The 19194-nt window shown below is 34.4% G+C and overlaps 1 protein-coding gene across 1 annotated transcript; it reads right to left on the bottom strand.

Moving 5' to 3' along the window:
• Nucleotides 1–14136: 14136 nt before the first annotated feature.
• Nucleotides 14137–15102, bottom strand: LOC141547057 (olfactory receptor 10AG1-like). Its single transcript, XM_074275386.1, has one exon. It carries the CDS (start codon nucleotides 15058–15060, stop codon nucleotides 14137–14139), a length of 924 nt encoding a protein of 307 aa, XP_074131487.1. The 5' UTR covers nucleotides 15061–15102.
• Nucleotides 15103–19194: the final 4092 nt, after the last annotated feature.

The following is a 19194-nucleotide window of genomic DNA, read 5'->3' as shown; positions in this document are numbered from 1 at the left end:
GAGACAGTATGTAGCAGACAGTTCTACCAGTTAAAAATTTTTAGAGATGAGAATATGTATGTGTGTGTATGTATATATATATATGCCTTCTGCTACCTTCTTGAATCTTTTCATTTATGAATACCATGCTGTTTCTGAGATTGTAAATCTTTTGACAACAATGATTTTTTTCTTGTATGTCTCCATATATCTTGAACACAAAAGATCATTAGTGAATAAGTATTCAAAGGAGTAGATCATAGTTATGCTATTAGTTTAGAGATATTTTATAAATCCTTTTTTTTTTCTTTTACTGAATGTCTAAAATACCATGTGATATTTTAGAGAATAAGTCTTCTGTGGAGACAAATTAATAGCATTACATTTATTGTATTTTTTTCTTATTCATAATTTTAGTCTGAATTCTTGGTCTATTCATTCCCAAAATAATATCTGTTAAACATAGAATTAAACATTTAATTAAACATGTTTGTGTATATATACATATATATATATATGTGTATATATATATATATATATATATACATATATATATATATATGTATATATACACAAACATGGAAATATATATGTGCACAAGCAAGGACATACACACATAAATGTATTGAGTTACATTCAGTTTTAATTTGAGCTAAGATATGAGCTTGTTACCTTTATTCCAGGTAGAAAATAAGTAAAATCATGGAGTAGTACTTCCAAAATTTTGAGGAAATGGGAAGGGGTATAAAGGATTACTATTTCTTTTTTTCCCAGGAACTTACATTCTATTTGGAAAGTTAATATGATCACAGGTAATGATAATTCAATATAATCCTGCTCAGAGCATGTGAATTTCCAAAATCCTAACTGAAGTATCATGAAGAAACATGAGTAAGCAAAGGACTGCATCTGTAGGTGAAATAAGGAAGAGAAATTGGACCTGTGATTTCATTTGTATGGGGAATTCCCCAGTGAGGAAATGCCTTCTCTCAATACAGGTTAGGACTTTTTTTTTTTTTTTTTTTTTTTTTTTGCAACAGATCCACTAAGCATTAAGCATAATAAATGTGTCAAAAATAGACTTATGAGCACACCTAAATGAAATTAAGAAGAAATTGGGAAATATTTTTGTCTTGTTTTGCGGTTTTCTAACCAAAATAAACTAGTACATAGGATGCCTCTACAACAACACAATAAAGACTCAAAGTTTGAAGTATTCCCATGGCAATGCTGAAGATAGTTCAGTCTCTAGTATTTGGAGTTCAGGCTGCAATCCTTGTGATTAAGCTGGTTGGGGCAGAAGGCAAAGCTCCTGCTTTTAAGAGATTTGAACAAGAGAATGATGACCTGGCTCATGTAGAAGTGGATGTAGTATTGTCTTGTGGATCACTTAGTTGCCAAAGTTTCTCCCTATAATGCCAACTGGGATTATACATCTGGTCAAACTCCTTCTTGATATAGACTGCTGTGTCCTTCTCTATGTGATACTTCTCCAGGCTTGAGTGGGTACCAAGTACTCAACAAAGTACTTCTGCATCTCCTCTGACATGCCATTTTTTTGTTTTTTAAAGCTTTTAATTTTTAAAATATATACATAGATAATTTTTCAACATTAACCCTTGAACAATTTTATATTCCAATTTTCCCCACACCCTCATTCCTTCCCTTAAATGACAAGTAATCCAATATATGTAAAACATCATAAAATATATGTTAAATCCAAGATATGCATATATATTTATATGATTATCTTGCTGCACAAGAAAAATCAAATCAATCAAGAAAAAAAATGATGAAGAAAATAAAATGCAAAGAAACAACAACAAAAAGAGTGAAAATACTATGTTGTGATTCATATGCAGTTCATACAGTCCCCTCTCTGGATATAGATGACTCTCTTCATCTCAAGGTCATTAGAACTGGTCTTGTTGTTGAAAAGAACTGTGTTCAACAGAAGTAATGTTTGAAATTAAATTTTTATTACAGTGTTTTATTGACAGAACACTTGCATGACTAATTTTTCAGCATCATCCCTTGCACTCACTTCTGTTCCAACTTTTCCCTTCCCTTTCTCCGCCCCCTCGACTAGATGGCAGGCAGTCTCATACAAATTTAACATGTTAAAGTATATCTTAAATACAATATATGTGTACAGATCCATACAGTTCTCTTGATGCACAAGAAAAATCGGATTCAGAAGGTAAAAATAATCTGGGAAGAAAAAAAAAATGCAAGTAGTTCACATTCAATTCCCAGTGTTCTTTCCCTGGGTGTAGCTGATTCTGTTCATCATTGATCAACTGGAACTGAATTGGATCTTCTCATTATCAAAGATATGCAAGAAGTAATTATTTTTTTAATATTATTGGTGTCCTGTACAATGATATCCTGGTTCTAGTCATTCTGCTTAGCATCAGTTCATGTAAGTTTCTCCAGGCCTCTCTGAAGTCATTCTGATAATCATTTCTTACAGAACAATAATATTCCATAGCATTCATATATCATAATTTATTCAGCCATCATTAGGGTCAGGGGCAGATCTCAAGGGCAAAGTAGAAGAGGCACTCAGGAGCTTATTCTGCCTGAGCCTAAAGACTGGGCATTGAAGGTACTGAGTAAGCCTCATTAACGAGGAAAAGCCTCCTTGCTCTTGCTGATCATGTTCAAACTCCTGCACTTTCAGTCATGTGACCTGGGGACTATAAAAAGGGGGTTGCAGAAGACAGGGGAGGGAACTCAAGGGAACTCTGAGGAAGAAAGATGGGTATTCCAGAAGGAAGGCTAGAGGGAACTTTAGGGGATTCTATGTAAAGAGATAGAATAAAGATCTGTTGCTGCATACCTGAGTGACTCAGGTGTTCTGTGGTGGAACCTCTAAAGAGGTAGCTCTCTGATTGAGGTAATCAGAGCAGAGATGTCCGAAGACTTGGTGAAGATGAGAAACTAGTTGACCCCCTCTGAGGTAAGCAGCTGGGAGTTAACGACTGGCACCCAAATAGGAACATTATCCTTGTTAGGATAAGAATATCCTTGTTAGGAAGCCCCACAGCCTCACATTTTAGTGAGAAGCCAGAGAAGGATAGACATGGGACAGATGTTGTTAGTTGCCATTGTCAGGCCCAAGGAAAATGAAAGTTAAGCTAAGCAAGTAACAGGTGATTCAATAACAGAGGATTTTAGTGACAGAAAGTTTTTAGACCCTCAGGAATATAGGATGCTCCCCTTGTGACAGCCTTTGTATTCATCTTTAAGTGAATGGAGAGACTGAAGGCCAGGTGGTTATATTGAGGAAATGAAAAAAATAGACAAGAAAAAATAGTGCTGGAGGCGAAGGGGCTTGTTGGCGCAGGAGGCTGTGGGGATGGATGCAAGCACTTAAGGAAAAAAAAAAAAAAAGTAAATCAGTCAAAGGTATCTGTCTATGTCACAGCTCCATCTAATGGAGGAAACACAAAGTAGCGGAGGTGATTTTATAAGCCGCCAAAAAAAAAAAAAAAAAAAAAAAAGTGGGAAGTAGATGATTAACAAGGGACATTCCAACCCCTGGTAATTTCAGGATTATCAGCTTCCTTTTGGGGCTGGGATATAATGTTTGAAATGGGAATCACCCTACAAACAAACTATTAGGGGTCATTGTTAAGCTAGCAGTACCAAAAATAACATGGTTGGACTCAAAACCTATTTAGGTGGAACAATGGCCCCTGACCTCAATAAAGTTAGTTGCATTAAAGGAAATGATCAAGGAACAATTAGATAAAGGGCATATAGAACCTTCCTTTAGCCCTTACAATTCACCTATATTTGTAATAAAAAAGAAAAATGGCACATGGAGAATTTTGACAGACCTAAGGGCTATTAATAACATTATGCAACCAATGGGAGCTCTACAGCCAGGAATACCCTCACCCAACATGATACCAGTGAAGTACCATATTATAATTATAGATATTAAAGATTGCTTTTATTCCATCCCTTTACATTTGGCTGATAGAGAAAAGTTTGCCTTTTCCGTGCTTTCAGTTAATTTACAACTTGCTCAGAGGTTTCAATGGAAAGTCCTTCCTCAAGGTATGACTAATATTCCAACATTATGTCAATGGTATATTGATATAATCATAAATCCAATTAGAAAACAATACCCAAAGTACATGATATTACATTACATAGATGATATCTTGTTAGCAGCTCCTACAGAAAAACAAACACACACTCTTTCATTTAATGACTGGGCAATTAGCTAAATACAGACTAAACCTCCATTTTAGTATCTGGGACACATTCTTAAGGAAAGTTATGTAACTTGAGAACCACCTAAGATACAAATAGAAGGATATAAAACTTTAAATGACTTCCAAAAACTGATAGGGACTATTCAATGGATAAGGACAACTGTCCCTATTCCTCCTTCATTGATGCATCCTCTTTATGATATACTTAAAGGCCCCTCTTGTTGGGGATTTCCAGGCTTTTGATCAGACAAGGCATGGGTGAAGTAAAATAATTTACTAAATTAAAAGTAAAAGTAAAAGTTTATTTTAAATCATTCAAAGATCTCTGTGGAGCAGAACTCTCTGATGGAATTAGAGTTCTGTCCATATTCTGCCCACATGCCCATTCTTCCCACCCTTGTATATATGATTTGAGACAATACAGAGCTTTTGGGTTTGAATAGGCTTCAGTAAGGCTATAGAAAGTTTGATTAATGATAGTTCAAATTATATAGAGCTTAAGTGGTGGTACTTAACATTCACTTCTATTGAAAGTTAAGTAGGAGTACTTAGCTTTAGTTCAGCTCTATAGAAAACTTGGGTAGTATCAGCTGAACTTTATAGAAAGGTAAATTAGTGGTACTTAACAGAGGTGGGGTTAGCTGACTTCTGGGTCAGGATAATGTGGAAAGTCAAAGTGACTTTTTAGGGTCTCCTACCTCAATTTCCCTCATCACTCTGAATTAAATTCTCCTAGAGATTGGACTGAAGAACAAGACAAGCTATTTTTGGCAAATTATGGAAAATATGGGTATTTGTACTGTAAGATGGGATCCTTCAGTCCCCATGAAATTTACAATATTGTGAGATTCTCCTTTCTTTGGTGTCTTTTTTCAAGATACAGATGTTATAGAATGGATTTATCCTCAAAAGTCTTTAAAGATTTTGATACATAAATATCAAGCTTTATATCAGTTTCTTTCAGAAGTAGTTCAGAGTGGAGTCTTAACTGTTAACAGGTAAACCTCCAGTTATTCATTTATCAATGTCATATTTTCAATTTGCCCATTTGATTGAAACAGATGAGTGGGAATCTTTATTGCCTTTTTGTTTTTGCTTACACATGTTAATTCACCTAAGGCTGTTCAGTTTTATAAACAACTTTCTATAGATGTTCAACATTCTGTGATTAGTGAGATTCTTGTTAAAGGACCAAATATTTTTACTGATGTCACTAAGGATCATAGATTAAGCTTTTATATACCAACACTTTAAAGATATTGTCTACTCAACATGATTCCACTCAAAAGAATGAACTTTATGCCATTTTATTTGTCTTGCAAAATGTAACACCTTTTAATTTAATAACAGATAGTCAATATGCATGCCTTATGATAAAAAATATGCCTAATTCTATCATTAATTTCTGCCAATCTACTATTATTCAATTACTTTACCAAATGCAACAAACATTACTTGCTTTGAAATCACCTATATACATTATGCATGTACTTTCACATACAGATGGTAAAGGTCCAATATTTGAAGGTAATAGGATGGCTGACGCTGCACTATACAACTTTTATATACTCAGTGAAGTAGAGGCTGCTCAAATAGCACATGATAATCTTCATTTGTCAGCTAGATCTTTAAGGAGACTCTATGGTATCTCCAAACAACAGGTAGCAGAGATAGTTAAAAGATGTTTAAAGTGTATTCCCTTTACCCCACAAAAACCTGATCCAACTCACAATCCAAGAGGTGATGGACCCAATGATATTTGGCAAATGGATTTTACACATTGGAAAACTCAGTACATCCATGTAACTTGATCCTCATTCAAAATTCTTATTAGCTACTCTTCAACCTGGAGAAGCCTTAAAACATGTTCTGGCACATTTGTATCATTGTTTTGCAGTAATTGGGGTCCCCCAACAAATAAAAACAGATAATGGTCCTTTTTATACTTCTAAAGCTTTTCAGTCTTTCTGCTCTGAATTTAACATTTCTCATGTGATAGGTATTCCATACAATCCTAATGAAGTCATTGTTGAACAAGCCAATAGGTCCTTTGCAACACTCCTTGTTAAACAAGAAAAGGGAGTGTTGTGGGGAAGGCCAAAAGGGTGCCTTACTCAGAGTGCATTGGATAAAGCAGTGTTTACATATAATTATATGCAATTTGCAGATGATGATTTAACACCTGCAATTCGATTTTGGCACACTTATGAGAAACAATGGCCTACACACTTACAGAAAGATAAGGATAAAGAGAAAGATCAGTATAAAGGGGGTAAAAAAGTTCTATGGAAGAGAGAAGATGGAACATGGGCAGGTCCAGGGATGGTTAGGATTTGGGGTCCGGGTTTGTTCTTATCATTGCAGATGGTACCGGAGAGGAACAATGGGTGCCGACCAGGAGAATCAGGACAGTGGGAGGAGATGCAGAAAAAGAAGAAAAGAAGGCAGAGGAGAACCAGAGGAAAGAGAAGTAGAGCACTGAAAAGAAAGAATAATGGGAATATGGCACAACTACTGCTTGCATTTACACTTCTTGAGCTGAGTTCTAAGATTCCAGGAATAGTTGGGGTTCCAATGCAGAACTGGACAGTGCAAACAAATGCTCAAGATGTTGCTGCTGATCCTGTATTACATCTTGTAATATGGGGAGAACCTATTCCACATTTTGGGGTGATGGACAATGCGTCTCAACTTCTGAGAGGTCCTCTGTTGCCTGCCACTAGTATTCAAGAAACTATTGTATCTAATTATTATTTCATCGTAACTACTCCTCTGATTTGTATAGGGAAAGGGGATGAATTTTGTATAGCTTTGAAACCTCAAAATTTTTCTTCAGGTCTTCATATGATACATGATCTTGAACAGCCTATGAGCCTTAATATATCATTATACTCTATGCCACATGAGTTGAATTGTATAGGCACATCTTCTGGACAAAAACCTTGGGATGTGCCTCATTATGATTTAGGGATTATTAATTCCTCTATTACAACTTATAGATGTCCTACACTTGTAATGATTATCCATATACCACCTGGCTAGCAGTGTTTGGACATGATCTTAATTGTATCAAAGATCTTTAAAAATGTAATACAACTTATAAAGGACACAATAACTCATTTGAAAAGTACTGTGATTCCCCTAAGTGGTCCCTGCTAAACAAGAAAAGGGAGTTGTTAGGGTCAGGGGCAGATCTCAAGGGCAGAGTATAAGAGGCACTCAGAAGCTTATTCTGCCTGACCCTAAAGACTGGGCATTGAAGGTACTGAGTAAGCCTCATTAACGAGGAAAAGCCTCCTTGCTCTTGCTGACCATGCTCAAACTCCTGCACTCTCAGTCATGTGACCGGGAGACTATAAAAAGGGGTTTGCAGAAGGCAGGGGAGGGAACTCTAGGGAACTCCAAGGAAAAAAAGATGGGAACTCCAAAAAGAAGGCTAGAGGGAACTTTAGGGAATTCTATGTAAAGAGTTAGAATAAAGACCTGTTGCTGCATACTTGAGTGACTTGGGTATTCTGTGATGGAACCTCTAAAGAGTTAGTTCTCTGATTGAGATAATCAGAGCTGAGATGTCTGAAGACCTGGTGAAGATGAGAAACCAGTTGACCCCTGCTGAGGTAAGCAGCTGGGAGGTAACGAGCCATTCTCCAACTGATGGGCATCCATTCAGTTTCCAATTTCTTGCCACTACAGAAAGGGCTGCCACAAACAATTTTGCTCATGTGGGTCCCTTTCCCTCACTTAAGATCTCTTTGGGATACAACCTCCAGTAGAAACACTGCTGGATCAAAGGGCATGTACAGTTTGATAGCCCTTTGGGCATAGACTCAAATTGCTCCCCAGAATGGTTGGATAAGTTCACAACTCCACCAGCAATGTATGTATCCCAGTTTTCCCACATCCTACCAATATTCGTCATTATCTTTTCCTGTCATCTTAGCCAATCTGAGAAGTGTGTAGTGGTATCTCAGAGCTGTCTCAATTTTCATTTCTCTGATTAATAATGATTCAGAGCACCTCTTCAGGTGACTAGAAATGGCTTTAATTTCTTAATCTGAAGATTGTCTATTCATATCCTTTGACCATTTATCAACAGGAGAATGGCTTGAATTCTTATGAATTTGAGTCAATTCTCTATATATTTTAGAATTTACACTTTTATCAGACTCTTCAATGTAAACATTTTCCCCAGTTTATTGCTTCCCTTAAATTTTTTTCTGTATTTTTTGTACAAAAAAATTTTAACTTAATACAATCAAAATTATCTATTTTGCATTCAACAATGAATTCCAGTTCTTCTTTAGCCACAGATTCCTTCCTTCTCCACAAATTTGAAAGGTAACCTATCCTATGTTCTTCTCATTTGCTTATAATATCAGTCTATGTAATCATGAACCCATTTCAATGCTATCTTGATGTAGGGTGTTAGGTGTGTGTTTATGGTCTAGTTTCTGCCACACTATTTTCCAATTTTACCAGCAGTTTTTGTTAATTCATGAGTTTTTAACCCAAAAGTTTGGCTCTTTGGGTTTGTCAAACACTACATTACTATTGTCATTGATTATTTTGTCCTATGAACCTAACCTATTCTACTGATTGACTACTCTATTTCGTAGACATTAATAAATGGTTTGGATGACTTCTGCTTTATAATATAATTTTAGATCTGGTGCAGCTAGGCCGCCCTCATTTGCATTTTGTTTGATTAATTCCCTTTCAATTCTTGACTTTTATCCTTCCATATGATTTTTTTTATTATTTATTCTAGTTCTGTGAAGTAATTTCTTGGAAAATTGATTAGTATGACACTGAATAAGTAGATTAATTTAGATAGTATGGTCATTTTTATATTAGCTTGGCCTACCCATGAGATTAGATCAGACTTTATTTGTGTGGAAAGTATTTTGTAATTTTGTTCAATAGTTCTTCACTTTCCCTTGGCAGGTACACTCCTAAATATATTATAATATCTACAATAATTTTAAATGAAAATTCTCTTTGTATCTCTTGCAGCTGGGCTTTGTGGGTAATATATATATATATATATATAATTTATGTGGATTTATTGTGTGTCCTGCAACTTTGCTGAACTAGTGAATTATTTCTAGTTTTGCATTTGATTCTCTGCGATTCTCTAAATGTGTCCTCATATTATCTGCAAAGAGTAATAATATGATTTTTTCCTTACCTATTCCAATTCCTTTAATATCTTTTCTTCTCTTATTCCCAAAGCTAACATTTCTAATACAATGTTGAATAGCAATGATGAAAGTGGGCAACCTTGTTTCACCCCTGATTTTATTGGGAATGGTTCTAGTTTATCACCATTACTTCTGATTCTTGCTGATGACTCTAATGAGATGCTATTGACCATTTTAAGGAAAACTCCATTTATTCTTATTCCCTTTGATGGGTGTTGGATTATGTGAAATGTTTTTTCTATATCTTTGGAGATATGATTTGTGTAAATTTGGTTACTGATGTAGCCAATTATGCTAATGTTTTTCCTAATATTGAATCAAATCTGCCTTCCTGCATAGTGGCATAATGATATAATAATAAAGTGGATAGAGCAGGGGGCAGCATTCAGGAAGGGTGATTTGCAAAAATACAATAAAATGTGCACACACACACACACACACACATACACACACAAACATCAGAAAGGGAGAGAAAGAGAAAGAGACAACAAACACCACCAAAAAAAATTAGAATATAATTTATATTGAGAAAACTATATTGAGAAATGTTTATAAAATTATGACCAAAATAAAAACATAGGATAATCACACAATAAGTCAATTTTATAAATTGTTTCTCAAATTTTAAAAAAGGCCCATTGAAATGAAAAAAATTTACAGGAAGAAAAGAAAATGATAAGAAAATTAATGAAAATATACTTGAAATTATTAAGAGACCTCATCTAAGTAAGCCATTGGGATGTCCTGAGCCCTAGTGCTGTATAGACAAAATGAAGAAACTTTATACACACCACAGACTCAGCATAGCCAGGGGAATAGGCAGTCAGAAAATGACTATGTAATTCCTCACAGCACTGAACAAAGGGAAACCTGCACATGTTAGACCAGGCTACCATATGTTTAAGCATAACCCCAGGAAAGGTAGAAATTATCTACCAGCCTCAACACATACCAGACTCATTACAAGTACTCCATGTTAGCACAGGTTAAGTTGACAGATCCCAATGGACTTTAGTATCACCAGCCACTGCCTCACCCCATTCCCTAAGTATAGTACCACATAAGAGTCTCCTAGTCTTCTGGATAACATCAATGCAGCACCATATGAAAAAAAAAAGTTATTATTGTGAGAGGGGAGATAGAGAAAGAAACTCAAAAGAGAACAACAATGAAAAAAGAACTATTGACAAAACTCCAAACAAAAATGGGATTAGAAAAAAAATCAACAGCTTGGAAAACGAAAACAAGTACTTAAAAGTATACTTGGCAAATGAAAGCAAAATGGAAAAGGATGTGCAAAAATCCACTGAGGAAAGCAATTCTTTAAAAGATACAGTTGACCAAATGAAAAAAGAAGTACAAAACTGAGGAAAAATGTCCACAAAAGTTCTAATTGGATGGATAAATGCTAATTACTCTTGGAAGCAATAAGAAACAATCAAACACATTCCAAATTCAAAAGCATGGAGAAAATGTTTAATACCTAATAGAAAAAAAAAAAAAAATGGCTTAGCTAATAAATCCAGAAGAAGCATTCTTGGAATCTGTGGGACTTTATAGAATATGTAATCAAAGAGAGAATCTGGAGAGCAACTTTCAATAAATTATCAAGGAAAACTGCCCTGAAATACTGGAAAAAGAGAGCAAAAGAACATTGAAAGAATTCATGGATCACTTAAGGAAAGAGATGCCAAAATAAAAACTCTAAGGAACATTATAATCAAAATTTACAACTATGAAATCAAAGGAAAAATATTTCAAGGAGTCAGACACAAATAATACATACATTGGATAGTCACAATCTGGATACTAAGGACTTTGCACCTGCAGCATTAAATGCCTGGAGTTCATGGAGCATGACATTCCAGAAGGCAAGGAGCTAAAATTACAATCAAGAATCACTTCTTGATAAAATTAAATATAAGACTTCATGGGAAAAATGATCATCCAATGAAATAATGAAATAGAAAGATTTTAAGCTTTTTAAGCTTTCATAAGGAGACTAGAATTGAACAAACATTTTATCCCTAATATCAATACTCAAGAGAAGTCTAAAAAGGAAAAGGAAAAAAAAATTACACACACACACACACACACACACACACACACAGAGAGAGAGAATTCAATGAAACTGTTTACATTACTAAATGGGAATATGAGACTTGTAATCCTTAAAAAAAGGATATCACTAATGATATACCTAGAAGGACTATGCATAGACAGAGAGTAGGGGTAAAAGCTGAATTAGAGAAAATGCTATACAATTTAAATAAGAGATGAGAAAATTAATACTCTGGATTTGAAAAGAAGAAAGAGAGAGAATGTGGTAAATTAATTCATATGGAGACATGAAAACCCTATTACATTTGAGGGAAAGATGGGAAGGCAGGCAATGGGTATCATTTGAATCTTCACAATTATCTGTCTCTGTCTCTCTGTGCTTTTTCTATATTTTTATCTCTGCCTCTATCTGTTTCTGTTTCTCTGTCTCTTTCTGTCTCTTTTTCTGTCTGGGTCTCTGTGTCACTCTTTTTCTGTCTCTGTCTCTTTCTCTGTTTTTGTCTCTCTCTGTTTCTGTCTCGCTGTCTCTGTCTTTTTGTACCTCCCTGTCTCTTGTCCCTCTCCTTTCTCTGCATCTGTCTCTGACTCTTTATTTCTGGATCTGTCTCTGTGTCTTTGAGTTTCTGTCTCTGTCTCTATCACTGTCTTTTTTGTGTCCTCTCTCTTTTTCTTGTTCTCTCTCTTTCTTTCTGTTTCTGTCTGGCTCTCCTTCTCCCTGCCTCCCTATTTCTGTCTCTGTCTCTGTCTGTCTCCCTGTCGCTGTCTTTCTGTCTCTCTTCCTTTTTTTCTTTTTCCCTGTTCCCTATCTCTCCCTGTCTCCTTATCTCTGCTTCTGTCTCCCTTTCTCTGTCTTTGTCTCTGTGTCTGTCTTGATCTTTATCTCTGACCCTTTTTGCAACTCTCTATGTGTGAGTTTGTCTGTCTACTTGTTTATCTCGCTGTCTCTTTTTGTCTAACTTTTTCTCCCTGTTTTTCTGGCTCTGTTTCACTCTCTTGTCTTCCTCTCTCTTTCTGTCTCTCTATCTCATTTGCTGTTTCTATCTCTATCTCTGTTGTTGTCTCTTTCTCTGTCTCTATCTCTGCCTCTATATGTGTGCTTCTCTGTCTCTCCTTATGTCTCTGTCTCTGTATGCCCTCCTCTCTCTGTTTCTTGGTCTCTCAGTGTCTCTCTCTGTGTCTCTGTCTCTGTCTCTTTCTATGTGTCTGTGCTTCCCTCTGTCTTTATTTTTGTCCTTGTCATTCTGTCTCCTTTTTTCTGTTTTAAAATCCCCATGCTGTCTCTCTGTTTCCTCCTCTGCATTGGTTTTCTTTCTGTCAATTTGTCTCTATGTTTCCATCTCTTTCTGTATCTCTTTCTCTGTCTCTGTTTTATTGTCTCTCTCTGTCACTATCTCTCTGTCTCACTTTCTTTCCCATTTGATGTCTCCATCTCTGTCTCTCTGTGGGTCTCTGTGTTTCTATGTCTTTCTTTCTGTCTCTGTTTATTTCTCCTTGTCTCTGTATCTGTCTCTCTGTTTTCTGTGTCTCGGTCTCTCTGTGTCTGTTTCTGTCTCTGTGTTTCTGTCTTTCTGTCTCTGTTTATCTCTCCTTGTCTCTCTGTTTCTGTGTCTCTGTCTCTGTGTCTGTATTTTTGTCTCTGTTTCTTTCTAAATATGTCTTTCTGCCTCTGTCTTTGTTTTTCTGTCTCTATTTTTTTTTGTTTCTGTATTTCTCCCTTTCTCTTTCTGTCTCTCTCGTTGTCTCTTAATTTTTCTTCCTTTCCCTTTGCCTATTTCTCGCTCTTTCCCTGCTTCTTTCTTCAGCCCTATCTCTCACTCTAAGTCTCTGGAAGTCTCTCTCTCTCTCTCTCTTTCTCTCTCTCTCTCTCTCTCTCTCTCTCTCTCTCTCTCTCTCTCTCTCTCTCTCTCTCTCTCTCTCTCTCTCTCTTTCTGATTCCCTTTATAGTCTTTCTCTTTCTTTCTCTCTCTCTGTCTCTGTATCCTTCTCTCTGTTCCTGTCTCCCTATATCTTTGTCTATCTGTGTGTCTGTTTTTTACTCTCCCTTCCCATTTAATTTCACTAAGAGCAGTTCTGCTTTGTTTTGATTCCATGGAGCATCATTCTCCCAGCACCAGGTAGCCCTTGAGGAATACCTCAATTTCCCATCCCAGTTCCAGGTTGATTTTATGTTTAATTCCTTCATTAAATTTTAAACTGCTTGAGGGAAGGGACCATGTATCTTCTTATTTGCATCCCCAGAACTTAATATATTTCTTGGCACTTTGTAGGGTTTTTTTTAAATTAATAGAATTAAACACACATACATATACATAGTTAAAATTGTCACTATTTAGAGAGGTAAATGTGATTAAAAGAAGTAAATTTGAAAGCTTTTCGGGCAATAAGATGAAATATGATAACTTTTCAATTGATGTTTCTATTAATAGTGGTCTCTGTATGAAATAAAGACAGTTTCATCAATCCATTGAGGGTCTAGTAAAATAAAGTACACATTGTAGGAAGATGGTGGACATTTTTAAGTATAATTTTCTCTATTTTGTTTTCATCGTGTTGTAGATATTGGATGAAAAAACAGAAATCTACTTTTTATGGCTAATGTAACAATGGAGAGGATAACTTTATATATTTTATTTTCTTAGATTTGACCATTTCATTAATGAATTACATCATTTTGGAAGGATCTTTCTCAGTGCAGCAATTACATCCTTATTCCTCAGGCTATATATCAAGGGGTTTAACAGTGGAATCACAGTAGTATAGAAAAGAGAGAAAACTTTGTCAGATTTGGCTGAATGACTGGATTTGGGACGCAAATACACAATACTACCGGTCCCAAAAAATAAACATACAGCTATAAGGTGAGAAGAACAAGTAGAAAAGGCTTTGGATTTCCCTGAAGTCAATGGCAGTTTCAGAATAGTGGTGATGATTTTGATATAGGATATGAGTATAAACAAGAAGGGAAGCATAATAAAAATCAGAGTATTAATATGAATAGAAAGCTCTTTCTGAGATGTGTCCCCACAAGCAACCTTCAGTAATGGTGGAGCATCACAGAAAATATGATTGAGTTTGTTAGAACCACAAAAGTTCAGAGAGAAAATATAATATGTGACACCTATCTGAGCTGGCATCCCAGTGATCCAGGAGGCAATCACCAGTTGGACACATAACTTATGATTCATGATGACAGGATAGTAAAGAGGCTTACAGATGGCTACATATCTATCATAAGCCATCACAGCCAAGAGTAAGCATTCTGCAATTCCTAGAACATAAAGGGAGCCAATTTGTATAGCACATGACAGAAATGGAATGTTTCCTTTCTGAGTCCAAATATCTCTTAATATTCTAGGGAGAGTGACTGATGTGTAACAGATTTCCAAGAAGGAAAAGTTTCCAAGGAAAAAGTACATAGGAGTCTGAAGAGCAGGATTTGTCTTAATTATAATAATGAGCAGGCCATTTCCTACAAGTATACTCATATAGATGATTAAAAAAATTCCAAATAAGAGATTTCGCAGTTTGGGAATGTCAGAAAATCCCAGAAGAATGAATTCCACCACAAATGTAACATTACTTCTTTCCATTTTGTCAATTTCTTCTGGCTATGGAAATATTTAATTCAGAACCTGTAAATATATATATATATTTTTTTTCCTCTAAGCCTTAGTTTCTACATTAGGAAAATAAAAGTTAGGGATAGACAGTGGTAGTTGACTAAATGATCCCATATATCTCTTAGCATTCACACTTTTTTTTGGTTGTATCATCCCTTCTAAAGATAGTATGGAATATTTTGTTTTCCAAGGTCACTTCTAAGTGTTAATCTTTTATATAATTTGTCTTAAGGCCAAAATTAACTAATGCATTTAGTTTAGGTTAAGTTTTTACTATGAATAAGACAATATTCTAAATTCTATGACTATCTGAGATATTTGGGTGAAATTATGAATCTAAGCAATATCATGCAAAATAACTTTAAAGTGACAGTAAATGTCATATACACCATCAGTAACACCATTCCACAGTTATTTTTTCTTTTCAAAGGTATTTTTCACCTGATACCAAAAGTCATAGCTTTTAAATAACACATAAAGTAAAAGAAATTGAATAGCTCTTTAATTGCCCAAGTTAGTATAGGTTGTAACTGTGATGTTATGTTAGCCCTTTTAATTCACTCAATCCATGATTTTCTTCATCTGGAAAAGTATTTTCCTAATTATATCTCATTATCACAATGTCCTCATTCTTTCATGACCTATGTCAGTGTCACTTTTTTGTCTGTATTTCATTACCTGTTCTCCTTAGCTAGCAGGCATTTCTCCCCTTCTAGACTTACTAGATCATGAGAATTAAACCTTGAATTTGTTAATTAGCACATATGTTCCTTCTGCTACATTCAGGGATCTTTTCACATGTGTATCTCACATAAGTTCCAAGATTCTAAATCTTTAAGTGAATTGGAGCTAAGTGAAATCTGCAGAACTGAGAGAACCCAATATACAGTAGCAAAAAGATTATGATCAACTGTGATGGACTTGGCTCTTTTCAAAAATGAGTGATTAAAGGCAACTCAATAGACTGGTGATGAAAAGTGTCATGTACATCCAGAGAGATTTCTACAGGCTGAATGTGGTTAAAAGCATAGTATTGTCACCTTTTGTTATTGTTGTTTGTTTGCTTTTCTTTTTCTTTTTTTTTTTATCTGTTTTTTTTTTCAACATCATACACACATGTACAAATGTGCATATATAGATACATACACATTACTATATTGAATTATATTAAGTTTATCCTGAGCTAAGACATGAGCATGGTGAATCTATTCCATGTATGAGTTAAGTAAATAGTAGTAGTAGGTTTTTGAAGCATTGGACACATACAGGTGATTTACATTTGTTAAAACAAAACAGAATAAAAATTACAACTTCTTTTAATTTAATAAAGGTATATTCTGAATCAAAACATGCTGTCTCTCTAGCAATCTCAGGTTTTTCAGTGTGTTACTGTGAATTCTATAAAACACATTTCATCTGTGATCAAAAAAACAGTCTTCAAATCTGTTTTCTGGTGATTATTATCTGTTGTCTTGAATATGTGATTTAAATTTATTCTGCATTGTTTTCCTCATATATATAATAAAAGGATTAGAGTAGCTACATTCTGAGATCCATTTTAGCTTAGTGTGTGTGATTTGTTGACCCAGGAATATATCAATATCATTTAAGCTTTTAACATCATTCCCCTTCAACCTCTTTTTTTTTTTTTTCCTGAGGAGGCAATACTCAGTTTTATATTAGAAAATTGCCTTTCAGTTAGAGTTCTAACTCTATCATAAATAAAATTGCTAAATTGCATTATATTATTATAATTTTCATACATTAACTTTTTAACATATAAAAGGGAAAACTTTTTTTTCCATTTTCACCTGCCTTTGTTATGAACATTATTTAAAAAGATGCATCCAGAAGATTTAAAAAAATGTAAAAGTTGGCATACTTCTATTCAAAACATCATTGTCATTACCATTAATTATTCCTTCATTGTAATTTTACATAAAATTCTGCTTTATCCTAGTCAAAATCTTACTGATAATCTTAAGTCTTTAATGACTTGTGGATAATTGTATAGGGGGAAAATTGCTTTATAACTTATTGGCTACAGGTTCACAAAACAGATGTTTTGGCCAATTTGATGACACAACCCATACAATGCAAAAATTGGTCTCATTTCTTTGGATTGGATTTCATATTTTGAAATCTTTTATTTCACATAGTTTTGAGAAGAAGGGTATTTGGTATAGAAAATTAATTTGTTCTTAACTTTTAACAATTAAGCACTTAAAACTGTTTTAAGAGTTCTTTAGCTACTTTTTTTATAAATTAAAATATAAGAAATTGTGAGCAATAATCTTGTCTGTCACAGAATACCAATTTCAGTTAATTTGGTGAAACCCCAAGAACAATTTCATTCTGCATTTTCAGTGTAAATAATTCTCATCTACCAGCCAATGAGGAAATCTGAGATTCATATATAAAATTTTGTCCACCAAATTTCCAAATATTCATTGTTGCTGTTCATTGTTAAAGTCATGCCTGACTTTTTGTTTCTCATATGGGGGCTTTCTTGCCAAAGAGAATGGATTGATGGGGTATTTCTTTCTTCAGTTCTTTTTACAGTTGATAAAGGAGACCAATTGATTTATGCAATTGATCAAATGAAAATTAGTGTTTGAGCCACTTTTAAATTCAGGAAGAAGGCTTGACATTGTACCACATAGCTACTCAATTATTCATTTAATTTCAAATCTGTGCAAGCATAGATAGTATTGTTTAGTCCTTACTTTCATTTTTAAGGCTGATCTGCATTGTATATTGGAAGAAATATGGTTATGGAGAAATAAAAAATGTCAATTGAATATTTGTAATGTTTATAGATTGCTTATATTTGAAATCAAAATTGAACAAAAATATTAAATTATTTATATGTAGAATGGAAAAAATAAAATATCACATTAAAATGAAAATGAAACCATTTCCTTTGTTAACAAGGGATATTAAAGCAGTATTAAAATTAGGTAATTACTGTGGTGAAGAAAAAAAGGATGGGTATTAAGAAAGAAAAATAAAAATAACTGCAGAAAAATCACTCTGGTGCTATTTAGCTAGTCATGAAGAACATGGTGCTAATATGCTTTTGTTTTTGTTTTAATTTTTCTTTTGGCTCATAGATAGATCAGACTTTTTTGTGGGCAAAATGAAATTCATTCTTTGGGCATTTTTCTTCTGAATATGTGACCCCTGAATACTATTGCATACTTTAAAACTTTCAAGAAGCTTTTAGATCAGTAGGTCTACAAAATTCTTCATAATCATAGACTTTGAAGATGATTAAGCAAAATGATTAATACTTACCATTATTGGATGAGATTAAACCATATTCAGGCACTTCAATTCCTATATTGAAAAATATGAGAAATTAATAATTAGCAAAATAAGTTTCTTTAATTTTTGGGAAACTCTTCACATATATTATCATATCTTTTCTTCACATCAGCTCTCTAACATGGGTAAAACAGCTATTTCCATTTAATATATTAGGAAACTGTCTTAGACAGCATGAATAAATTGATTTAGTGTCAGAGGGTGATTTGAATTCAGGAATCTGAAGACCTTGCCACTAAGCTGTCATTTGCTCTTTAAGTGTTATCATCTATTATAATATTCCATCTTACTTTGAAAGAGGAGTAGGCTCTTTCAAAAATAATCATTTAGATTAAATCGCTGCACTGTATAAGTAGAAATGATGCCTGCCCTTTTATGTCCTTTGGGGACATATCCCCATGGTTCTTACCACATTTTAATGAGAGTCATCTTCTAGCTCAAAGTCTTTTCCTCTAAGCTGCACTTAATGAGGCATTGTTATGTAGTGAAAAAATCTGGGGATTTGAGCCATGGGAACTTATGGCAACCCTGGTTTCTTGATTCCTAAGTATCTAATAAATGGAAAGTCACTACTTTCTGTTGATCTTACCCCACCTTGTTTAAATGATTATTTTTTCAATGAGTGTAGCACCAGGTAAACAGTTAGGGGCTGCATCCCCCAAAACAAGAAACCTGAGACAGGGCCTCTTTAATTCTTGGAACAGTGCTTAAATTTTAAAGTAAAGAAAAAAATTCAAAGCATGGGCAAAAACCAACAAAAAAGAATCTGACCAAAAC

The sequence above is a fragment of the Sminthopsis crassicaudata genome, chromosome 6 (genome assembly GCF_048593235.1).
Source record: "Sminthopsis crassicaudata isolate SCR6 chromosome 6, ASM4859323v1, whole genome shotgun sequence".
NCBI classification, from domain to species: Eukaryota; Metazoa; Chordata; class Mammalia; order Dasyuromorphia; family Dasyuridae; genus Sminthopsis; species Sminthopsis crassicaudata.
This window is presented reverse-complemented; position numbering and strand designations above follow the sequence as displayed.